This window comes from Mustelus asterias, chromosome 8 (genome assembly GCF_964213995.1).
Source record: "Mustelus asterias chromosome 8, sMusAst1.hap1.1, whole genome shotgun sequence".
In the NCBI taxonomy this organism is placed as follows: domain Eukaryota; kingdom Metazoa; phylum Chordata; class Chondrichthyes; order Carcharhiniformes; family Triakidae; genus Mustelus; species Mustelus asterias.
Genome location: NC_135808.1, coordinates 1210545 through 1234081, shown reverse-complemented (window position 1 = coordinate 1234081; position 23537 = coordinate 1210545). Strand labels below are relative to the sequence as shown.

At 46.9% G+C, this 23537-nt stretch overlaps 1 protein-coding gene across 1 annotated transcript; it reads right to left on the bottom strand.

Annotated features, from left to right (window-relative positions):
- Positions 1 to 2976: 2976 nt before the first annotated feature.
- On the bottom strand, positions 2977 to 21557 carry LOC144497612 (nuclear factor 7, brain-like). Its single transcript, XM_078219053.1, has 6 exons — positions 21086 to 21557; positions 20900 to 20995; positions 20572 to 20805; positions 9177 to 9199; positions 8972 to 9081; positions 2977 to 3560 (listed from the first exon to the last, which is right to left on the bottom strand). The coding sequence occupies exons 1-6, from the start codon at positions 21494 to 21496 to the stop codon at positions 2977 to 2979; spliced, it is 1458 nt and encodes a 485-aa protein (XP_078075179.1). The 5' UTR covers positions 21497 to 21557.
- Positions 21558 to 23537: the final 1980 nt, after the last annotated feature.

Genomic DNA, 23537 nt, shown 5'->3' with positions numbered 1-23537 from the left:
GGAAGGAATGTGTCAGTATTAAACTGGGTGGTATTTTTTTGTCCAAGTACTTGGCGGACTTGAAACTGGGAGAGTTCCAGATCCATCTTTTGGGCATGTTTTTAGGCCCCCCCCCCCCATACGCTCTCTGCCTGAAAAATTCAGAGCGAGCCTGTTGCTCGCTGCAGGAGCCTGTGGATGGGGTTTAATGCACCCGAAAGCCTGCAAAGGGAGGTAGTGCGCATGTGCAGGCCTCTGATACTGCAAATGCGCATTAGCAGTAGCATGGGGGTCTGACAGATACAGAGAGAGCTGTCAGACCCCTGCTAGCCTGAAACAGCTCCTACCTTGCAAATGCCGGAGCTCACAGATGCAGCCCCAGCCCGATCACAGACCACCCTCCCCACTGATCGTGGCCCTGCTGCCCTCCCCCCAACAATCACTGCAGAGGCAGCAGGCCCCCTCCCCCATTAGCCCTGCCCCCACTGGCCCCTCCCCCGCTGGTCGCACTCCTGACCCCTCCCCGATTAGCTCCACCCATGGCACTGCCTGGTGGGCATTGCCCAGGTGCCAGGGTGACACTGCCAGTCTGGCACTGCCCAAGATGCCCCCCTACCCCTCAGTCTCCCTGGGGGGGCTTCAATGGCCTCCGGTTCCACTGGCGAGGCCAAGTCGACTGCTCCCTGTTCATGGGGAGCATGCCAATTCTTCGCCGGTGAGAACCTTTCCCAGAGACATCATAAAGGCAGGCGAGCCTGGACGATTGAGCGCCGGGCTTGCTAATGACATGTAATTACTTATTTAAATAATTCTGAATATATTAACCTGACCATGCTAGAAATCCGGCAGTCGTAAAATGGCGCCAGTCGTGAAAACCAGCACCAATCGCGCTGATCGCTTTATGCCCCACTTTATGACTGCATCGCGCCCGAAAACAGGCACAATGCGATGGTAAAATCCTGGCCACAGAGAGACAGTGTGGAAGAAAATCTCAGCATCAACTCTTGGGAAAGGGTCAGCTGGAAGTGAGGGAGTTGAAGCGGAAAAAATGCAAACTCCCAAAGCCAGGGAAAGGCAGCATTGTCACCTTTCAATGTTTAAATTTCCCTCTCAGGCTTTCATGTTGTGGGAGCAGAGTGAGAAATGGAAACGGGGAAGAAATCCCAGCTACAGACTGGGAAACAGGGGGAGAGATGGAGGATGGGACTGGGTGGTTTGACTGACTGAAGCAGCGAGTAAATGAAGGAAGGAGCGACACAAGATATTTAATTTACTTTTTATTTGAATCCTCCGACATTTCTATTTGTATTGGGCACAATTCTCCCAAAAAAATTCGAAGTATTGAAATCACGTGAAAATTGCAGCAGGAGTTTCAAAACGAATCTCTCACACTCAGTGCACTGCAGAGCGCACGAACATAAACCTTGTGAAAAATCCCACTGGAGACCAGCAGCACATGCGCCGATCTGTCAACGCCGGGACTGGCACATGTGCAGTGGCCCACACTGCCAGCCTCCTGATCGCTGGCCCCGCAAATACGTTCAGGCCAGCCTCGATTCCCTCCCCACCGATCTCCCGATCCCCTCCCAAACCGGCAGCCCTGAAACCCCCCACACCAGCAGGCTGACCACACTGATCGCCAGCCCCGATCACTGGCCTCCCTCCCTCTGCTCGTGATCCTTCTGCAGAGTGGCAGCGAGACCCCCACTCCCACCAGTCTCCCCGCCACAATAAGCCCCGCACCATATAGACTCTGTCCCCATAGACCACACCCCCTTGGCACTGCCCACTGCCCCCTGACAATGCCCAGGGGGCACCCCCTGACCTTTAGGGGGCTGCCAGTTCCCCATTAGTGGGAGCTATTGTAAACTGCACTGGAATGAACCACTCCTGGCCACGGGGAGAGACTTCAATCCCGGGCTCGCTAATGATATTTTAAATACATATAAATTTGAATTTAAATAATTTATGCAGCTCCGCGCCGATTTCTGGTGCAGAACTGATCGCACCAGAAATCCGGCTGCCGCTAAACGGCCTCCGCTTGAGTCTCCCGGCCCACTAAAGCAATGTAGCCGGTTGGGAGAATCACCTCCATTGTTTTTATTTACAGTCTGAGATTTTACAGTTTAGAAATTAAATGACACATTTAGTGACAACCTTTTTAAAGTAAAGTTTATTTACTAGTCACAAGTAAGGCTTACATTAACACTGCAATGAAGTCACTGTGAAATTCCCCCAGTCGCCACAGTCCGGCGCCTGTTCGGGTCAATGCACCTAACCAGCACGTCCTTCAGATTGTGGGAGGAAACCGGAGCACCCGGAGGAAACCCACGCAGACACGGGGAGAACATGCAAACTCCACACAGGCAGTGACCCAAGCCGGGAATCGAACCCGGGTTCCTGGCGCTGTGAAGCAGCAGTGCTAACCACTGTGCTACCGTGCCACCCACAACCTGTTGTCAGTGGTGGTTTCTGACCCCCAATCTCTGCCCCTGACCCTAATGGTAAGAAGTCTCACAACACCAGGTTAAAGTCCAACAGGTTTATTTGGTAGCAAATACCATAAGCAGAAACTGATAGCCAAGTTCCGCACACATGAGGACGGCCTAAACCGAGATGTTGGATTTATGTCACATTATCAGTAACCCCCACAGCTTGCCTCCTGGGCTTGCAGAATCTCACTAGCTGTTCTGTCTGGAGACAATACACATCTCTTTAACCTGTGTTTAATGTTCCCTCCACCCACATTGTCTGTACCTTTAAGACCTGGCTGGTTGTAGGATTCGCATTCTAATCAGTATTCTGCAACTTGATTTTGTGTTTGCACTGTTTGAGAGCAGATTTCCACTCCATCTGACGAAGGAGCAGTGCTCCGAAAGCTTATGATATTTGCTACCAAATAAACCTGTTGGACTTTAACCTGGTGTTGTGAGATTTCTTACCGTGTTCACCCCAGTCCAACGCCGGCATCTCCACATCCTGACCCTAATCACAGGGTCAAGTCATTGTGATGTCAGGGGTGATGTAACCACGCTGAGGCCCCCCCCCCTTTCCCAGATCCGGACCAGAACCGGAACAGATTCTCAGAAACTGGTTTTCATCCCAAGTCCAGAAGAAAGGATAAAGTTTCTGGGTGAATTTATTCCCAGTGAAGGTGTGGAGATGGGACTTGGTGTCCGCGTTGTAAAATGAAACTGTCCCAGACTCATAACTGAGATAAACTCCCACCTTCCCAGGGACCTGACTGACAGGGAGAGGAGATCGAGAAGAGGAGATTATATAAAACTGATCTCCACTCCTCTCAGTCCAGAATCCAGTCTCCGGGTTCAGACTCACCCACCCTTCCCTCTCCAGAGACTCTGCAACTACCCCCAGTCTCCAGCCCCGATTTCCCGTCGCCCCCACCTCCCAATAATGTCTCCCTGATGTGAATCCCTCTGATCCCAGCACACAGGGACACTCTGTAAACCTTTTCCCAGTGTCAGGGAGATTCCTCTGGGTCCGGGTCCATCTCAAACTTTTCAGATCCTCAGACACCTCAAGCCAGGGATTTGCTGTTTCCACATCCAGGGTGACAGAGACTGGGAGAGAAAACAGAGAATTAAAGAGATCAGGGGACAGACTCACTGTGGTTCAAGGACAGACTTGCTGGGATCAGTGTACAGATAAATCTCCGGGACCTGATGAGGTATATCCCAGGACGAAATTGTGGGTCCCCTAGCTGAGATATTTGAATCATCGATAGTCACGGGTGAGGTGCCTGAAGATTGGAGAGTGGCAAATGTTGTGCCTTTGTTTAAAAAGGGCTGCAGGGAAAAGCCTGGGAACTGCAGGCCAGTGAGCCTCACATCTGTGGTAGGTAAATTGTTGGAAGGTATTTTGAGAGACAGAATCTACAGGCATTTAGAGATGCAAGGACTGATTAGGGACAGTCAGCATGGCTTTGTGAGTGGAAAATCATGTTTCACAAATTTAATTGAGTTTTTTGAAGGGGTAACCAAGAAGGTAGATGAGGGCAGTGCAGTTGATGTTGTCTACGTGGACTTTAGCAAGGCCTTTGACAAGGTACTGCATGGTAGGTTGTTGCATAAAGTTAAATCTCACAGGATCCAGGGTGAGGTATCTAAATGGATACAAAATTGGCTTCTTGACAGAAGCCAGAGGGTGGTTGTAGAGAGTTGTTTTTCAAACTGGAGGCCTGTGGCCAGCGGTGTGCCTCAGGGATCAGTGCTGGGCCCACTGTTATTTGTCATTTATGTTAATGATTTGGATGAGAATAGTTGGCATGGGGCATGGTTAGTAAGTTTGCAGATGACACCAAGATTGGTGGCATAGTGGACAGTGAAGAAAGTTATCTCCAATTGCAACGAGATCTTGATCAATTGGGCCAGTGGGCTGACAAATGGCAGATGGAGTTTAATTTAGGCAAATGCGAGGTGATGCATTTTGGTAGATTGAACCAGGGCAGGACTTACTCAGTTAATGGTAGGGCGTTGGGAAGAGTTACAGAACAAAGCGATCCGGGGTACATGTTCATAGCTCCTTGAATGCTTGGTTTCATCGGTCAGAACATTGAATACAGGAGTTGGGACGTCTTGTTAAAGTTGTACAAGACATTGGTAAGGCCACACATGGAATACTGTGTGCAATTCTGGTCACCCTATTATAGAAAGGATATTATTAAACTAGAAAGAGTGCAGAAAAGATTTACTAGGATGCTACCGGGACTTGATGGATTGAGTTATAAGGAGAGGCTGAATAGACTGGGACTTCTTTCTCTGGAGCATAGGAGGCTGAGGGGTGATCTTATAGAGGTCTATAAAATAATGAGGGGAATAGACAAGGTAGGTAGTCAATATCTTTTCCCAAAGGTAGGGGAGTCTAAAACTAGAGGGCATAGGTTTAAGGTGAGAGGGAAGAGATACAAAAGTGTCCAGAGGGGCAATTATTTCACACAGAGGGTGGTGAGTGTCTGGAACAAGCTGCCGGAGGTAGAGGCGGATACAATTTAGAGGCGGATACAATTTTATCTTTTAAAAAGCATTTAGATAGTTACATGGGTACAATGGATATATGGGCCAAATGCGGGCAATTGGGATTAGCTTAGGGCTTTTAAAAAAAAGGGCGGCATGGTCAAGTTAGGCCAAAGGGCCTGTTTCCATGCTGTAAACCTCGATGACTCTATGACTCTAAGACCTGCTGGGGATGAGGGGTGGGAAGAGACTCTTTGGGGATGCCGGGAAGACTGGGCATTAGGGAAGATTGGGGAAGAGACTCGAAGGGGTTCAGGGGAGAGACGCTCACTGGGGTGTCAGGAAACAAAGGTAGTTTTGAGTATTCTATATTGTGGTAGAAACAAGGTATGGTATTAAGTAAGTTTAATTTTGTGTTTCTGTGTAAGAAAGGGTTAAAACCTTGGTTGGCTTCATGTTAAACAAAGGTGCCTGCATGTCTGTGGGTTTCAAACTGTGTCAGCATTATTATTAAAGGGTTTACTATGTGAAAACAAACAGAGTTTAAAGAAAGACTAGGCTTTTGTTAGCAACCATTGGCACACATGAAATGCATAAGTCCTTGGGCTTCATTTGGAGTTGAGTACCTGAGAAGAAACCAGCTCTCAGAGAAACTGCCAGCAGTGAGGCACAATGGACTAAGAGGTAGAAAGCAAGTTGCTGAAGTTAAGTAACAGATAGTTCCAGAAACCAGGGAATGAAAAAGTAGTCCAAGGAAGATTACAGCTAAAGGAACAAAGATCGAGAAGGTGAACCAGGTCCTGTTCAGGGGAATTCAAGTAAAAGGCAGTGAAAGTGCTCTGAGTTAAAGGGCAGGATCTTACGACCTCACCCGAGCGAGACCAGAAATTCTCACCCGACGTCAACGGACATTTCTGTTGTCCTCCCCTCGTCTGCTCTGATTCCGTGGCAGGCGAGGCGGTAGAATTCCGGCGAAAGAGAGAGCTGCAGTAGCCAGATTTAAAGTGGGAAACCAGATATCAGAGGTAAGTCGAAAGTTTGGTTACATCTCAATACAGCCTGTGAATCAATATTGTTCTGCTGCCATGGCTGAGATTGCAGTGAAGCTTTAATGTACCTGGCAATCCAGAGCAGAGGATTACTGAAAGGAGAGATTGAAATCTTGGAAGTGGATTCTTGAAGGCATCTGAGAGAACGCATTGTTTGGGAGAAGATTCCAAGGAGTATTGTTTAGAAACACTCATGTAGAAGTTAGAGTTCCAGTGAAACTGGTTGGCTCACAGTATGAAAGCATCTGGGGGGATGTGATAAAAAAACTCCACAGAAGTTATAGTGAGGAGCATCTACCATTTAGTTTCAGAGTGTGATGTGCCTGACCACAGTTGGCCTGTTGGTTTACATGGACTGTGCACTTACTGAGAAATTATAGTATAAGATTTATTTTGTCATTTGTGTGATCCTTAAAAATCTGTGTATGTCTGTGAAGATATAGGTGGGAGGCAGAGTATTGTGTTATTGTCAATCTTTCCATAAGTAATAAATGTTTCTTCTTAAAAGTTAATTGGCCATCCTGTAAATCTATTCATTCACACCTCGAAATAAAAATAAAAGATCGGGTCTATTGCGCCAGTATTCCATTCTATGACCTGACTGACTGTCCAGTAACAACATCACTCGGGTGGTAACAGGGTGTCAGCTCCATTCAGGTGGAGGGGGGGTTGGCTTCAGGTCCATGTCGAAGGGGGCTTGGCACTTAGAAAAGCTCATCACAATCAGGAATAGTCAACATGGTTTTATGAAAGGTAAGTCGTGTTTAACAAATTTATTAGAATTATTTGAAAGAGTGACATGTGCTTTGGAGGATAAAGATATACTATATTTGAACTTCCAGAAGGTATTTAATAAGGTGTCGCATCAAAAGTTATTGTGGAAAATAAAAGCTCATGCTATAGGGGGTAACATATTATCATGGGTAGGAGATTGGCTGGCTGACAGACCACATAGAGTATGCGTAAATTAGTCTTTGTCTGATTGACAGGATATGACAAGTGGAGTCACTCAGGGGTCTGTGTTGTGGCCACAACTTTTTACAATTTTTATTGATGATTTAGATGAGTGGAGTGAAGGCATGGTAGCTAAATTTGCAGATGACACAAAGGTAGATAGGAAAGTATTTCATGAAAAAGGCGCAAGGAATTTGCAAACGGATACAGACGGGTTGAGTGAATGGGAAAAAGTTTGGCACATGGAGTATAATGTGGGAAAATGTGAAGTGGTTTACTCTGACAGGAAGAATAAAAAGCAGAGTATTACTTAAATGGAGAATGACAGCAGAATTCAAGGTGCCGAGGGATTTAGGTACATGAGTCACAAAAAGGTGAGTATGCAGGTGCAGCACAGAATCAAGGAGGCTAATGAAATGTTATTCTTTATTAAAAGAGGAATTGTACATAACAGTAAGGATTTTATGCCTCACTTATACAAGACTTTGGTGAGACCACATCGCGAATATTGTGGCAGTTTTGGTCTGCTCATTTAAGGAAGGATGCAAATGTGTTGGAGGTGGTTCAGAAGAGGTTTACTAGATCGATACTTGGAATAATCGGGTTGTGAGATCTCCCCACTTCCTGCCCGAGATCCGACCCAATTACCTGTGGGTTCCCCCCCCTGCCCCCCCATCAACCCCCCCCCTCCCCTCCCCTCCCCAATCACCACCCCCTTACCCCAGGAGTCGTTCTGCCAGCCTACAAAACTGAGGCCAGGTGGAAAATGACCATTAGGTGGTCAATAATTAGGAACCCAGCAGGAAGCCCATTTGTGCTATTTCACACTCCATGCCCCCTGCCTAAAAACCCATCGACAGGAGAGCGTGAAATTCAGGCCCACAATATTTCCGTTTTTAATCCATGGAAACAAATATTTGGTATGTGGAGGTGGTTATTCAATGTGATTCTCCACAGACAAACATTAATCCTCTCCCTGGATGTATAAAAGATAGTTATCTAGTGTGAGTGTAATGTTTCCTCAAGGCAATTGAGAAAATGGCCTTTGCTGCCATTTTCAGCAATTGGATTGCAATCCAGTGCTTGCTCCCCAGTGAACATCAGCTGACTCCATCCCCCTCACCACTCCTCCTCTCTCAACAGGCAGACAAAACCTCATTCCCAGGCTTCCTGTCCTAACCTTTACCATGGACATGAGTCTGGTCCACAAGGTGGAGATGTATCAGGAGAATGAGGATTGTAGAGGGGGAAAGGTTCAGCTGGGAATGGAGGGTTTCCACTTGCTGAAGTTTGTAAAGTATCGATGGGTTCTGGAGGCAGTGCTTCACCTGACAGTTCCTGTATTGGGGATGTTTAGGGAGATGGCAGTTTCGGGTGGTGTTTTTCAGAAGTTTGATTTGGCGGATGAATAAGAATTTAATTCCATTCAGGGATTTTTTTTTTTAGTCAAGTTCCTTTGTAACTAAGTGCTTAAAAATACTGGGTGGAATTTAATGCCCTCCACGATGGTGAGTTTTTGAAAGCGAGGGAATTTATCAGGTGTGAATGTTGTGGGTGGGTCTCCACCACAATTGTGTTCATGGAGGGAATGCCCAAAATCCATTGAGGCCCTTAAATGGGCTCCCTGGAACTTTAAGTGGGTTGCTCGGAACTCTCCAGGGACCTGGCATTGGAAGAAGGGACCTGCTTAGAGTATCCCCCTCTGCCCTTGCCGCTGACACCCCTCCCCTCCAACTTCAATCTCACAAACTCCATCCTGCCATCCTTTACCTGTGCCCTGGGTCCACCAGGACCTTAAGCCTCGGATGGGTTTCATACCAGCAGCCACCACCTCCCTGGTAGTGCTGCCTTTCAACAGAGATGCCAACCTCTGACTGGCCTGCAGGGGGTTTTCGCCAACTCTCCAATTCGCTGCAGCACCTCCATTTAATACCACCCACAGTCTTTGATATTATGTGTATAAAGAATCAAATTCTAAGATAAAAATCAGGACAAAGGAACTTATCTGAGTTTTACCAGTGTTAATGGCATCCAATATTTCTCTCCACACTGGGCACGGCAAAGGGAATTTTTGAATGGACAGGACACCATCTGCTAGTGACAGTTCACTGTCACCATCGCTAACCCTGTAAATATTAAAGGGTTGATTATAAATTGACTATAAACACTTTCCTGAGTAATTTGACCAACTTGCTCTGTTTCAGTAAAGTTCATGTCCTACCTCCACTTCCGAGATGCTTCCTCCTGAAATAAACAAAACACAAATCTGAGTTGATCAAGAAGTATATCCAGAAAGCAGAAATGACACTTCTCATGTATTGTATGTCTTGTTTGGCTGCCTTAATTTGCAAGCCTGTGCATTACGGGGCTACAGGATCCATGGTTTCTTTGAATTTGACCACTGAAGCAATAAAGGGCAGTTGCAATATTAGTCACCTGTGTCTACATAGAACATAGAAAAGCTACAGCACAAACAGGCCCTTCGGCCCACAAGTTGCGCCGAACAATTTCCTTACCTTCCAGGCTCATCTATAACCCTCTATCTTACTAACCTCTATGAACCTATCCAAAATCTACTTGTGTATCGATTGATTGTGAAAGGTACCAGGATCAAAATCAAACAGGTGATGAGGCTGACAGACCCGTGTGTAATGAAAAGTGAAATTAAAGTAAGGAAATTTTAATTGCCACCTGAACTGCATGTTGGATTTGTATTGTTTGGAATAAAAAGGCTGGCGGCTAAGTACAAGGACCTGTGGAGTTTGGATCAAAAAGAGACAAGCAGACTTTAAAAAAAGGCAACTGTAGAGAATAGTGAAAAAAGGAATTGCAGCTGTTAGGGAGATTTTTTAAAAAATAACAATCAGAGGCATTGTTTTAAGTTTTAAAAAAAAACCTGGACATTCATAAAAACAGAGTTAGTAAAAGGAAATTACTGGTGATAAAAATGATGTGGAGGTGCTGGTGTTGGACTGGAGTGGGCACAGTAAGAAGCCTCACAACACCACTCACCTGATGAAGGAGCAGCGCTCCGAAAGCTCGTGATTCCAAATAAACCTGTTGGACTTTAACCTGGTGTTGTGAGACTTCTCACTGCTGATAAAAAGGCTTCTGATCGATTGAACTACCAACCCACCAGGACATCCAAAGTGCAGGAAACATAGACAATGAATGTCCCTGCTGGGTACAAAGAAAAAAAGTATCTCGAATTGCACCCCCTCCAAAATATAGAGGTTATTCCTATGCAACTAGAATGTTTTGAAATGTTTTAAAACACAGAAGAGCCATCTTGCCGGTGAATCCTCCAAAACTTGCGAACTGTAGGAAATTCAGCAGAGAAAGGCAACAGCTGCAGTGTTAACCTGAAGAAAAATGAAATCGGTTACATCTCTTAAAACGGCATCACAGCAGCTAACAAAAAAAAAGAAAATAAAAGGCTGATAATGACCGCACTTGGACCTATGGGACATTTTGATGAGACTGTTGAACAGTGAAGCTTCTACACTGAATGCTTTGAGTTTTTTTTTGTCCTTGCAAATGGAATTGAAAATGATAGAAAGGTGGCAACATTCTTCAGTGTGATGAGATCTAAAATCTTTGGCTTATTAAGAATCTTGGGGCAGCCTTACAAACCTGGCACAACAGTGAATTACGACATTGTAAAAGTCCTGGGGATGCATTTTTCCACTTGTTATAGAAGAAAGATTTAGGTTTCGCAAAAGAAACCAAGAAGAGTGAGAAACAATTGTCCAGTATGTTTCGGTACTTCAAAAGCTTTGTGAACATTGTGAATTCAATGAGGTGCTGAACAATATCCTCCATGACAAGTTGACCTGTGGCCTTTGTAGTGAAGTAATTCAGAAACGCCTCCTGACAGAGGCTAACCTCACGTTGCAGAAAGTCATAGCCATTAGAGTGTCCATGGAGCTGGCTGCAAAAGAAGCAAAGCAGCTGAATGCATCAACTCAAGTGCATAACATGAGCTGAGCATGTATACAACATAGCAAACAGCCAAGAATGTGGAAAGCCTGGTCATCGTCCATAGAGTCGTTGAATGCCACCAATGTGGCAAAAAGGGACACCTTGAGTGTGCATGTAAAAAGTGAAAAAACAGCACTGATCAGAAAAGCAAACCAGAGAAAAGAGCCATCTGCAGTCTTGCATAACAAGAAAAATAATCTGTATGTCATACAGCAGGAACAGGAAGACCAAAGTGACACAGAGTCCAAAGAAGGGCCGTTCCACATTTTGTCAGTGACTGATTGTTCAAAGGGTTACTGGGTACCACCACTGCTGGAGAGTCAATCAATACATATGGAACTGGATACAAGGGCAGCAGTTTCTCTGGTCCAAGAAGTTGTACATAAGGAAAAGCTCACCCTTCTCTCCAAAAATCATTCTGAAAACATATACAGAGGAACCCATAACCATGTTGGGCAGAACTGAAGTTAAAATGGAACTAAATGGACAGGCTGCTAGCAATGACCCAGCTTTAGTTGGATGATCATGGCTGGAGAAAATCTGGTTAAACTGAGCAGAAGTACATGGCATTGCAGCAGAAGAAACTGGTCTGTCAGGTGTTGTAACAAAAAATGCTGCTGTTTCGAATGAGATTTGGGGAGCATGAAAGAAGTTATGGTAAAATTGAATGTCAAAGCTGACACTCAACCAAAATTTCTGACGGCCAAAACCATCCTCAGGCCATTCGACCAAAAGTTGAAGATGACTTGGAGCATCTGGTTAACATAGGGGTCTTGCTATCTGTCCCCCCGCCATCATTCCAGTGCTAAAGGAACTCTGCTCCATGTGCATCTGTGGAGTCTTTAAGGCTAGTGTTAACCCTTATTATGTACTGAACAATATCCACTTCCCTGATCGAGGGCCTTTTTGCCAGCTTGGCTGGTGGACAGAAATTCAGCAAAATATACCTTTGCCAGGCCTACTTACAAATGCATGTAATGAGAAGCCACAAGAATACCTTACCATCAAAGTACACAATTGCCATTTATCTTTTGGAATAACACCAACTCCAGCCCTGTTTCAGAGGATCATGGAGCAGATCCTGAGTGGCTAGCCCGGAGTTCAGTGCTACTTTGATGACATCTTGGTAATGGGCATGAGTGATGAGAATCATTTCAAGAACTTGGATGTCACTCTACAAAGGTTGAAGAGTAAGGTCTATGGGTTTGCAAAGACAAATGTGAGTTTTGTCAGCCATCTGTGGAACATTTGGGACATGTCATTGATGCTGCTGGGCGTCACAAAGCACCCTGCAAGGTCAGGCTATTGTGGATGCTCTAGCTCCTCCGAATATCAGCAAGCTGTTAGGGCTGCTGAATTATCACGGGAGATTCATTTAACAGCTGCAACTTGCATGAGCTTCTGTGTCAGAACAAAGCCTGCAAATGGACAGAAGGCTGTGATGCTGCATTCAAGAAGCCTAAAGCAGTGCTGACAGATTCGGAGGTGCTGACACATTCTGACACCTTCTTACTTCTACAGCTTGCATGTAATGCATCGCCTTATAGAGTTGGGTCCACTGTCTCACACATGATGTCTTCTGCTGTGGAAAGGCTCATAGCATTTGCTTCATGGACTTTAAATGAAGCAGAGAGCCGATATTCTCAAACTGAATGTGAAGCACTGGGGATGGTTTTCAGATTCTGGAAATTTCACCAGTACCTGTGTGGTTCGAAATTCATGCTCCTGGCTGATCATCAACCACTCACCTCAATGTTCGGCCCATACATGGATATCCCTTCTTTAACTGCAAGCTGGATGTAGTGTTGGGCATTGAAGTTGAGTGCTCACACATATGACATCAAATATTAGAAATCTACCATGCATGGCAATGTGAATGGTCTTTCGAAGCTGCCCCTATCTTTCAACCATAGGAACACTGCCCATAAAGACATAGGCCGGATCTTTCCACCCATTCATTCCAGCAGGATCTTCCGGTCTCACCAACAATGCATCCCCACTGCAGGTTTCCCAGTAATGAGGAGCACTTTCAACGGGAAACCTTGTTGGCAGTGACGGGACCAGAAGATCCCACCTGCGGCCAATGGTGGGCTGCCTGGGGTACCCAGACGTGCACTGCCGCAAAACACGTGGCGGGTTGTGTGGAAAATCTGGCCTATCATCTACTTTGCAGATGTGGAGAACACACCCACCACTTCAGACCAAGGAGACCAGGAGCAAAGCCGTGTGTTCCCCAACTGGAAACCATGGATGAACAGGGATATCCACTGCTTGCTGAAGTCCAGGTCTGAGGCATTCAAGTCAGGTGACCCTAACCTATACAAGAAAGCCAGATACGATCTAAGGAGATCCATCAAAGATACCAAAAGACAATACCGGGCCAAGCTAGAGTCCCAGGCTAGCTACACCGACCCCCGCCGACTATGGTGAGGTCGGCAAGACATACGAGGCTACAAGATGAAGGTATGTAAAATCGCCAGCTCGAACGCACCCCTCCCTGATGAGCTCAATGCATTCTACACCCGTTTTGAGCAAGAGGTCAGTGAGAGCATGCCCTCCACCCTGGAAGCCCTGGATGAACCTGTATCTGGAGTCACCATTGCAGATGTCAGAGCAGCTTTCTTGAAGGTCAACCCATGGAAAGCAACTGGCCAGGATGGGGTACCCGGACGTGCACTTAGATCCTGCGTGGATCAGTTGGCGGAGGTATTCACAGACATCTTCAACCTCTCTTTACAACAATCTGAGGTCCCTATCTGCTTCAAGAAGACGACCATCATCCCGGTACTTAAGAAAAATCAGGCAGCGTGCCTTAATGACTATCGGCCTGTGGCCCTGACGTCCATCGTTCTGGAGTGCTTCGAAAAGTTAGTCATGACACAAATCAATTCCAGCCTCCCAGACTACGTGGATCCACTACAATTTGCCTATTGCCGCAACAGGTCCACACAGCCACCATTTCCCTGGCCCTGCACTTAACCCTGCAACACCTAGATAACAAGGACACCTCTGTCAGACTCCTATTTATTGACTACAGCTCAGCCTTCAACACTATTATTCCCACGAGACTCATCTCCAAACTCTGTGGCCTGGGCCTCGGCACCTCCCTCTGCACTGGATCCTAACTCATAGACCACAACCAGTAAGGATAGGCAACAATACCTCCTCCATGATCATCCTCAACACCGGTGCCCCACAAGGCTGTGTTCTCAGTCCCCTACTGTACTCCTTATGCACCTATGACTGTGTGGCCAAATTTCCCTCCAATTCGATTTTCAAGTTTGCTGACGACACCACTGTAGTGGGTTGGATCTCAAACAATGACGAGACAGAGTACAGGAATAAGATAGACAATCTGGTGAACTGGTGCAGCAAAAATAATCTCTCCCTCAATGTCAACAAAATGAAGGAGATTGTCATCGACTTCAGGAAGCGTAAAGGAGAACATGCCCCTGTCTACATCAACGGGGACGAAGGAGAAAAGGTCGAGAGCTTCAAGTTTTTAGGTGTCTAGATCACCGACAACCTGTCCTGGTCCCCCCATGCTGACACTATAGTTAAGAAAGCCCACCAACGCCTCTACTTTCTCAGAAGACTAAGGGAATTTGGCATGTCAGCTACGACTCTCACCAACTTTTACAGATGCACCATAGAAAGCATTCTTTCTGGTTGTATCACAGCTTGGTATGGCTCCTGCTCTGCCCAAGGCCGCAAGGAACTACAAAAGATCGTGAATGTAGCCCAATCCATCACACAAACCAGCCTCCCATCCATTGACTCTGTCTACACTTCCCGCTGCCTTGACAAAGCAGCCAACATAATTAAGGACCCCACGCACCCCGGACATTCTCTCTTGGGCGGCACGGTAGCGCAGTGGTTAGCACTGCTGCTTCACAGCTCCAGGGTCCCGGGTTCGATTCCCGGCTCGGGTCACTGTCTGTGTGGAGTTTGCACATTCTCCTCGTGTCTGCGTGGGTTTCCTCCGGGTGCTCCGGTTTCCTCCCACAGTCCAAAGATGTGCGGGTTAGGTTGATTGGCCAGGTTTAAAATTGCCCCTTAGAATCCTGAGATGCGTAGGTTAGAGGGATTAGCGGGTAAATATGTGGGGGTAGGGCCTGGGTGGGATTGTGGTCGGTGCAGACTCGATGGGCTGAATGGCCTCCTTCTGCACTGTAGGGTTTCTATGATCTTTCTTTCTATGATCTTCGACATTCTTCCTTCGGGAAAAAGATACAAAAGTCTGAGGTCACAAACCAACTGACTCAAGAACAGCTTCTTGCCTGCTGCTGTCAGACTTTTGAATGAACTTTCCTTGCATTAAGTTGATCTTTCTCTACACCCTAGCTATGACTGTAACACTACATTCTGCACTCTCATTTCCTTTTCTATGAACGGTATGCTTTGTCTATATAGTGCGCAAGAAACAATACTTTTCACTGTATGTTAACACATGTGACAATAATAAATCAATAATAAATCAAATCAAATCAAAATCTAGTGGACCCAGCATTGCCCATGACCATAGCAGGACCAAAACATAACAATCCATTGACATGATCACATTGAATGGCAGAGCAGGCTTGAAGGGCCGAATGGCCTACTGCTCCTTTTATCTGTGTTTCAGCTGAAATTACTGCTATCCTGTTGTATCCCAGACATCTTTGTGGTTTTCCTCTTCCAGGAATACACATGAAAAGGGCTTAAAAAAAACGACACCTTTGTTCTCTGTTTGCTAGTCTGGTGTTCGAGTTCCACAGTGCTAGTGTGTGTTGTCATTATCACAACTGTAGAACATTGACGAGGTACCCCTGTGCGGACAGGTAAAGTCATTGCCACCAGATCACTGCTTCTTATGGATCAAGGAGCTCAAGGGTACAAGTCCCACCCTCAAGAGGTGAATGCCAATCAGAAACTGGCAGTTCTTCATTCCTCAACAAGGCCAGCTGGAAGGTACGTACTACATCCACCAGAGGCCCAGGATCTGTCGAAGGCCTCAGGTAACAGGTGAGTGATGAAGGGAGGAGTTCATGGGCTGGGGATCACAGGGGATGGAAATCAGTTGCAAGGGCTGGTTGCTGGCTCTCAGTGTCCCGCTCCCCCACCTAGTGAGGCCAGGTCCCTCAATCAAGCACTGGGCATTTTTGGAGAAGGGAACCCCTGGAAGCCAGACTGCAACACCAAAAGGGTTCACTTTGGGTTTCCTGCATGGTGAGTGCCTGCCCTGGGTAAATAACAGCGAGAACATAGATGAGAGTTTCGGTAGGGGAACATGTGGCAAATAGTGACCACAATTCTGTTAGTTTGAGGATAGTGATGGAAAAGGATGAGTGGTGTCCCAAGGGTAAGGTGTTGGATTGGGGGAAGGCTAACTTTAGTGGGATTAGGCAGAAATTGGCAGCTGTTGATTGGGAGAGGCTGTTTGAGGGTAAATCCACATCTGGTATGTGGGAGTCTTTTAAGGAACAGTTGTTAGGGCTGCAGGATAGGGATGTGCTTGTAAAAAGGAAGGATAGGAAGGGTAGGATTCGAGAACCGTGGATAACCATGGAAATTGAGGGATTGGTCAAAAAGAAAAGAGAGGCGTACGTTAGGTCCAGGCAGCTAAAAACGGAGGGAGCTCTGGAGGAATACAAAGAAAGTAGGAAAGAACTCAAACGAGGAATTAGAAGAGCAAAAAGGGGTCACGAAATGTCCTTGGCAGACAGGATTAAGGAGAATCCCAAGGCATTTTATTCATACGTTAGGAACAAAAGGGTTGTCAGGGAAAAAATCGGACCTCTCAGGGACAAAAGTGGGGAATTATGCTTGGAGCCCAAAGAAGTAGGGGAGATCCTAAATGAATACTTTGCGTCGGTATTCACAAAGGAGAGGGATGTGTTGACTGGGAGTGTCTCAGAGGGGAGTGTTGACCCGTTAGAGAAAATCTCCATTACAAGGGAGGAAGTGTTAGGTTTTTTAGGGAATATAAAGACTGACAAATCCCCAGGGCCTGATGGAATCTATCCAAGGCTGCTCAGGGAGACGAGAGATGAAATCGCTGGGCCTCTGACGCAAATCTTTGTCTCGTCACTGGACACAGGTGAGGTCCCAGAGGATTGGAGGATAGCTAATGTGGTCCTGTTATTTAAGAAGGGTAGGAAGGATAACCCGGGAAATTATAGGCCGGTGAGCTTGACGTCCGTGGTAGGGAAGTTGTTGGAGAGGATTCTTAGAAATAGGATGTATGCGCATTTAGAAAGGAATAAACTCATTAACGATAGTCAGCATGGTTTTGTGAGAGGGACGCCATGCCTCACTAACTGGAGTTTTTTGAAGAAGTGACTAGAATGGTTGACGAGGGAAGGGCCGTGGATGTCGTCTATATGGACTTTAGTAAAGCGTTTGACAAAGTCCCTCATGGTAGGTTGATGCAAAAGGTTGGATCGCATGGGATAAAGGGGGAGGTGGCTAGATAGGTGGAGAACTGGCTTGGTCACAGAAGACAGAGGGTGGTAGTGGAAGGGTCTTTTTCCGGCTGGATGCCTGTGACTAGTGGTGTTCCGCAGGGCTCTGTATTGGGACCTCTGCTGTTTGTGATTTATATAAACGATCTGGAAGAAGGTGTAACTGGGGTGATCAGTAAGTTTGTGGATGACACGAAAATGGCTGGACTTGCAGATAGCGAGGAACATTGTCAGAGGCGACAGAAGGATATAGATAGGCTGGAAATTTGGGCAAAGAAATGGCAGATGGAGTTCAATCCAGATAAATGCGAAGTGATGCATTTTGGTAGAACTAACGTAGGGGGGAGCTATACGATAAATGGCAGAACCATAAAGGGTGTAGATACATAGAGGGACCTGGGTGTGCAAGTCCACAGATCCTTGAAGGTGACGTCACAGGTGGAGAAGGTAGTGAATAAGGCATATTGCATGCTTGCCTTTATAAGGGTATAAAAGTTGGGGTCTGATGTTGCAGTTGTATAGAATGTTGGTTCGGCCGCATTTGGAATACTGCACCCTTTCTGGTCGCCACACTACCAGAAGGACGTGGAGGCTTTAGAGAGAGTGCAGAGGAGGTTTACCAGGATGTTGCCTGGTATGGAAGGGCTTAGTTATGAGGAGAGATTGGGTAAACTGGGGTTGTTCTCACTGGAAAGACAGAGGATGAGGGGTGACCTAATAGAGGTGTATAAAATTATGAAAGGCATAGATAGGGTGAACGGTGGGAAGCTTTTTCCCAGGTCGGTGGTGACGTTCGCAAGGGGTCATAGGTTCAAGGTGAGGGGGGGAGGTTTAACACGGATATCAGAAGGACATATTTTACACAGAGGGTGGTGGGGGCCTGGAATGCGCTGCCGGGCAAGGTGGTGGAGGAGGACACACTAGGAACATTTAAGACTTATCTAGATAGCCACATGAACGGAGTGGGAATGGAGGGATACAAAAGAATGGTCTAGTTTGGACCAGGGAGCGGCGTGGGCTTGGAGGGCCGAAGGGCCTGTTCCTGTGCTGTATTGTTCTTTGTTCTTGAGACTCACAAGTTGGAATGAATTAACCACTTAAAAGAGCAGACTGCATGGTGTCAGGGAAATTATTGACAAGTATTCCTATTGTCCCCACAGTCTTGATCAGGACAGAGATAGGAAGGTGGGTGGGTACCGCCAGCCATGCCCCCACCTACCCCATCCCCACTGATTAAATGGCACCTCTCCACATTAAATTAAATGGGCATTAAATTCCATCAACTGAAGTGAGAGATACAGGTACATTTAAGGATATATAAATGATTTGGAGGAAAATGTAACTGGTTTGATTAGCAAGTTTGTGGACAACACAAAGGTTGGTGGATTTGCGGATAGCGAGGAGGATACAGCAAGATATCGATCAGTTGGAGACTTGGGCGGAGAGATGGCAGATGGAGTTTAATCTGGACAAATGTGAGGTAATGCATTTTGGAAGGTCTAATACAGATAGGACATATACAGTAAATAGAACATAGAACAGTACAGCACAGAACAGGCCCTTCAGCCCACGATGTTGTGCCGAGCTTTATCTGAAACCAAGATCAAGCTATCCCACTCCCTATCATCCTGGTGTGCTCCATGTGCCTATCCAATAACCGCTTAAATGTTCCTAAAGTGTCTGACTCCACTATCACTGCAGGCAGTCCATTCCACACCCCAACCGCTCTCTGCGTAAATAACCTACCTCTGATATCCTTCCTATATCTCCCACCATGAACCCTATAGTTATGCCCCCTTGTAATAGCTCCATCCACCCGAGGAAATAGTCTTTGAACGTTCACTCTATCTATCCCCTTCATCATTTTATAAACCTCTATTAAGTCTCCCCTCAGCCTCCTCCGCTCCAGAGAGAACAGCCCTAGCTCCCTCAACCTTTCCTCATAAGACCTACCCTCCAAACCAGGCAGCATCCTGGTAAATCTCCTCTGCACTCTTTCCAGCGCTTCCACATCCTTCTTAAAGTGAGGTGACCAGAACTGCACACAATATTCCAAATGTGGTCTCACCAAGGTCCTGTACAGTTGCAGCATAACCCCACGGCTCTTAAACTCCAACCCCCTGTTAATAAAAGCTAACACACTATATGCCTTCTTCACAGCTCTATCCACTTGAGTGGCAACCTTTAGAGATCTGTGGATATGGACCCCAAGATCTCTCTGTTCCTCCACAGTCTTCAGAACCCTACCTTTGACCCTGTAATCCACATTTAAATTAGTCCTACCAAAATGAATCACCTCACATTTATAAATGGCAGAACCCTTAAGAGTATTGATAGGCAAAGGGATCTGGGTGTACAGGTACATAGGTCACTGAAAGTGGCAATGCAGGTGGAGCAGGTAGTCAAGAAGGAATACGGCATGCTTGCCTTCATCGGCTGGGGCATTGAGTTTAAAGATTGGCAAGTCATGTTGCAGCTTTATAGAACCTCAGTTAGCCTGCACTTGGAATATAGCATTCAATTCCGGTCGCCACACTACCAGAAGGATGTGGAGGCTTTGGAGAGGGTACAGAAAAGATTTACCAGGATGTTGCCTGGTATGGAGGGCATTAGCTATGAGGAGAGGATGGAGAAACTTCGTTTGTTTTCACTGGAATGATGGAAGTTGAGGAGGACCTGAAAGAAGTTTACAAGTTATGAGGGGCATGGATAGAGTGGATAGTCAGAAGCTTTTTCCCAGGGTGGAAGAGTCAATTACTAGCGGGCACAGGTTTAAGGTGCGAGGGGCAAGGTTTAAAGGAGATTCACAAGACAGATTTTTTACACAGAGAGTGGTGGGTGCCTGGAACTCGTTGTTGGGGGAGGTAGTGGAAGCGGATACGGTAGTGACTTTTAAGGGGCATCTGGACAAGTACATGAATAGGATGGGAATAGAGGCATATGGTCCCCAGAAGGGTAGGGGGTTTTAATTCAGTCGGGCAGCATGGTCGGTGCAGGCTTGGAGGGGGCCGAAGGGCCTGTTCCTGTGCTGTAATTTTCTTTGTTCTTTGGGAATCTAGTTAAACACATGAGGGAGAAAGGAACAGAGGGATATATTGACAGGGGGAAATGAATTAGGATGGGAGGAGGCTCGTGTGGATCATGTTGTGACTGTGAACTTTCACTGAACTAAACTGAAATATAATCCCTCACCTTCAGAAACATCACTCCGTCTTTTTGTTCCAACTGTTTCTCCAACTTTGAGAGTTTTTCCTGAATAGAATTTAAATTCTCCTGAATTTCACAAAGATTTTCCTCCATTGGTTTTAGAATTTTTTCCTCTTCTTCCCTGAGATCTCGGATTAAACGCTGCTCTTTCTCAGTGAGAATCTGGTGCATTTTAGTGAACTCGGATGTGATGTGGCTCTGCAGACTGATCGACTGTTTCTATAAAGGAGAAACATTAAAAATAATATGTTTCTGTAATAAATACAACAAAATAATGAATTAAGTTTCGAAGCTCAGCACAGGGAGACTTTACCCTAATTTGGGAAATCTTCTGTTTCTGCTGCTGCTCCATTTCTAGAACCGTCGATTTCTTCTCTGTGAGAGAATCTAAGGAAGATTTCACCCCATCCTGGGATTGAGAGAAAAAATCAGAAAATCAAAGTGTCAGACCCTGAAAATGTGATCAAATAATCAGGTGATCAAACCTGTTCCCTTTTACCTTGTAGATTTCAGCAGCTTCTTTAACCGGGATGAAGCGGTGCTCTCTGTGTTCCTGTGAAACTACACAGTTCACACAGATCAATTTCTTGTCAGTTTCACAAAACAGCTTCAGTTCTTCCTGATGTTCCTCACAGTGAAGTTTACTTTCCTTCTCTTTCCGGTTCAGCTTCAATTTTCGAGCTTTCTCGGCCAGATTCGCTAAGACCCGATTTACCCTGAGGTTTCTTTCAGGAAACCCCTGTCTACATTCCGGGCAGGAGTTTATCTCCTTCTGTTCCCAACACTGGGTGATACAGGAGCGACAGAAGTTGTGTCCACAATCCAGTGAAACTGGATCGGTGAAGAAATCGAGACAAATGGGACAAATTGCCTCCTCAGTCCAACTTTCCTCCTGCTGTGTGGAAGCCATGTTCACACTCAGCACTTCCTGATTCAAACCACTTTCAGTCTCAATGTTGCTGCGCTGCAGTTCAGTAATTCCCTCATGGACTCGCTGTAATCCTCACGGAATTATTGTTATTTGCTGCTCTGGATCCCGCCCACTTTGAGAGCTGGAAACAAAACCCAGAGCAGAATGAAAAACAAACAGGGTTAGAGGGACCGACAGGGAATATTTGGAGGAAAATACTGCAGGTGCTGGAAATCTGAAATAGAAACAAAATGCTGGAAAAACTCAGCAGATCTGGTAGCATCTGTGGAGATAGAATTAGAGTTAATGGGCCCCATCTTATCATTTTGAGTCTAAGTGCTGGGCGGACTTGAAACTGGGAGTGTTTTAGATCTGATTTTTAGACCCGTTCTCAGGCGCCCCCATATGCACTCTGCCTGTAAAATATCAGCGATTCCGAATCGCACTGCAGAAGCATGTTGGTGGGGCTTAATGCACCCGAATCCTGCAGCTCCAAAAGGTGCCTCCAACTGCGCATGCGCAGAAAAAAAATGATAGAATGCGGCTTCCCTGTCACATTGCTCCTGGGTCAGATAATACCTCCCCCTGGCCCCACAGACATTTCCCCAGCCCCCAACATTACTGACCCCCTTATCCCCCCCACCCCCGCCATCCAGTCTGATCGCGGGCCCTTCTCCTTCTCCCCCACCGATCCCAGGCAGAGTGGCAGCAGACACCCCTTCCCCCTCACTGATCTCAGGCAGAGTGGCAGCGGACTCCCCCTTCCCTCTCACTGATCTCAGGCAGAGTGGCAGCAGACTCCCCCTTCCCCCTCACTGATCTCAGGCAGAGTGGCAGCAGACACCCCTTCCCCCTCACTGATCTCAGGCAGAGTGGCAGCAGACACCCCCTTCCTCCTCACTGATCTCAGGCAGAGTGGCAGCAGACACCCCCTTCCCCCTCACTGATCTCAGGCAGAGTGGCAGCGGACACCCCTTCCCTCTCACTGATCTCAGGCAGAGTGGCAGCAGACTCCCCCTTCCCCCTCACTGATCTCAGGCAGTGTGGCAGCGGACTCCCCCTTCCCCCTCACTGATCTCAGGCAGAGTGGCAGCGGACTCCCCCTCCCCCTCACTGATCTCAGGCAGAGTGGCAGCGGACTCCCCCTACCCCCTCACTGATCTCAGGCAGAGTGGCAGCAGACACCCCCTTCCCCCTCACTGATCTCAGGCAGAGTGGCAGCAGACACCCCCTTCCCCTTCACTGATCTCAGGCAGAGTGGCAGCAGACCCCACCTTCTCCTCCCCCACCGATCTCAAGCAGAGAGCCATAAGACGATCGGCATTTACCTCTTCGCTAACTGGAGCGCCCGAATCGGTCTTTTGTAGAGCATGTCTGTTTCACGCCGATTCTGGATGGGCGAACATGGTGCTAAAGGGGGACATGGGTGGATTGGGTGTGCAGCCCATTAAGTCAATTTAAATGCGGATGCAGCGTGGATCGCGCTACTTGCCTCATGCCTGACTTTACCAAGTTTTCGCACCTGGAAACAGGCGCAACTTGATGGTAAAATTGGGCCCAATGTTTCAAGTCTGCATGACTCATTTTCAGAGCTGATTATTCTCTTGGAACAATTGAACCCGGGTGATGAGAGTGAGGGTGTGTTGGTGGTGGGGTTGGGTGGAAAGAGGATGGGAGGAGGTGGGGATTTTATCCTGTGAGTGACTGGCAGCTGCTGCTCTCCTTCATACACTTCTGTCTCAAAGCAGCCCCGGGCACGGATGGCCAGGTTATGTTTTATTTTGTGGGAAACACAAACTGAAACTTATTGTCCAGGTCCTCCTGACCTGTCCCTTTAAATCCACCATGATCCTCTCAGTCACTGAAGTCCCTCATCCCTGGTCCCATTCTGGTAAATCTCCCCTTGCACCATCCCTTCAGCCTTGACATCCTTCCCAAAGTGCGGTGCCCAGAATTGGCTGGAACTTCACTGGAAGAGCAGTGGAAATCCTGTCGGTGCCGTTTATACCATTTCTCCGGGGTCGCTGCAGGCTTCCACTAA

Coding starts and splice junctions, on each gene's coding strand:
- LOC144497612 (XM_078219053.1), bottom strand. CDS start 21,496: ATGGCTTCCACACAGCAGGAGGAAAGTTGGACTGAGGAGGCAATTTGT. Junction 20,806..20,899: donor AGAAGATTTCCCAAATTAGG/GTAAAGTCTCCC, acceptor TCTCCTTTATAG/AAACAGTCGATCAGTCTGCA. Junction 9,082..9,176: donor GAAGCATCTCGGAAGTGGAG/GTAGGACATGAA, acceptor TAATATTTACAG/GGTTAGCGATGGTGACAGTG.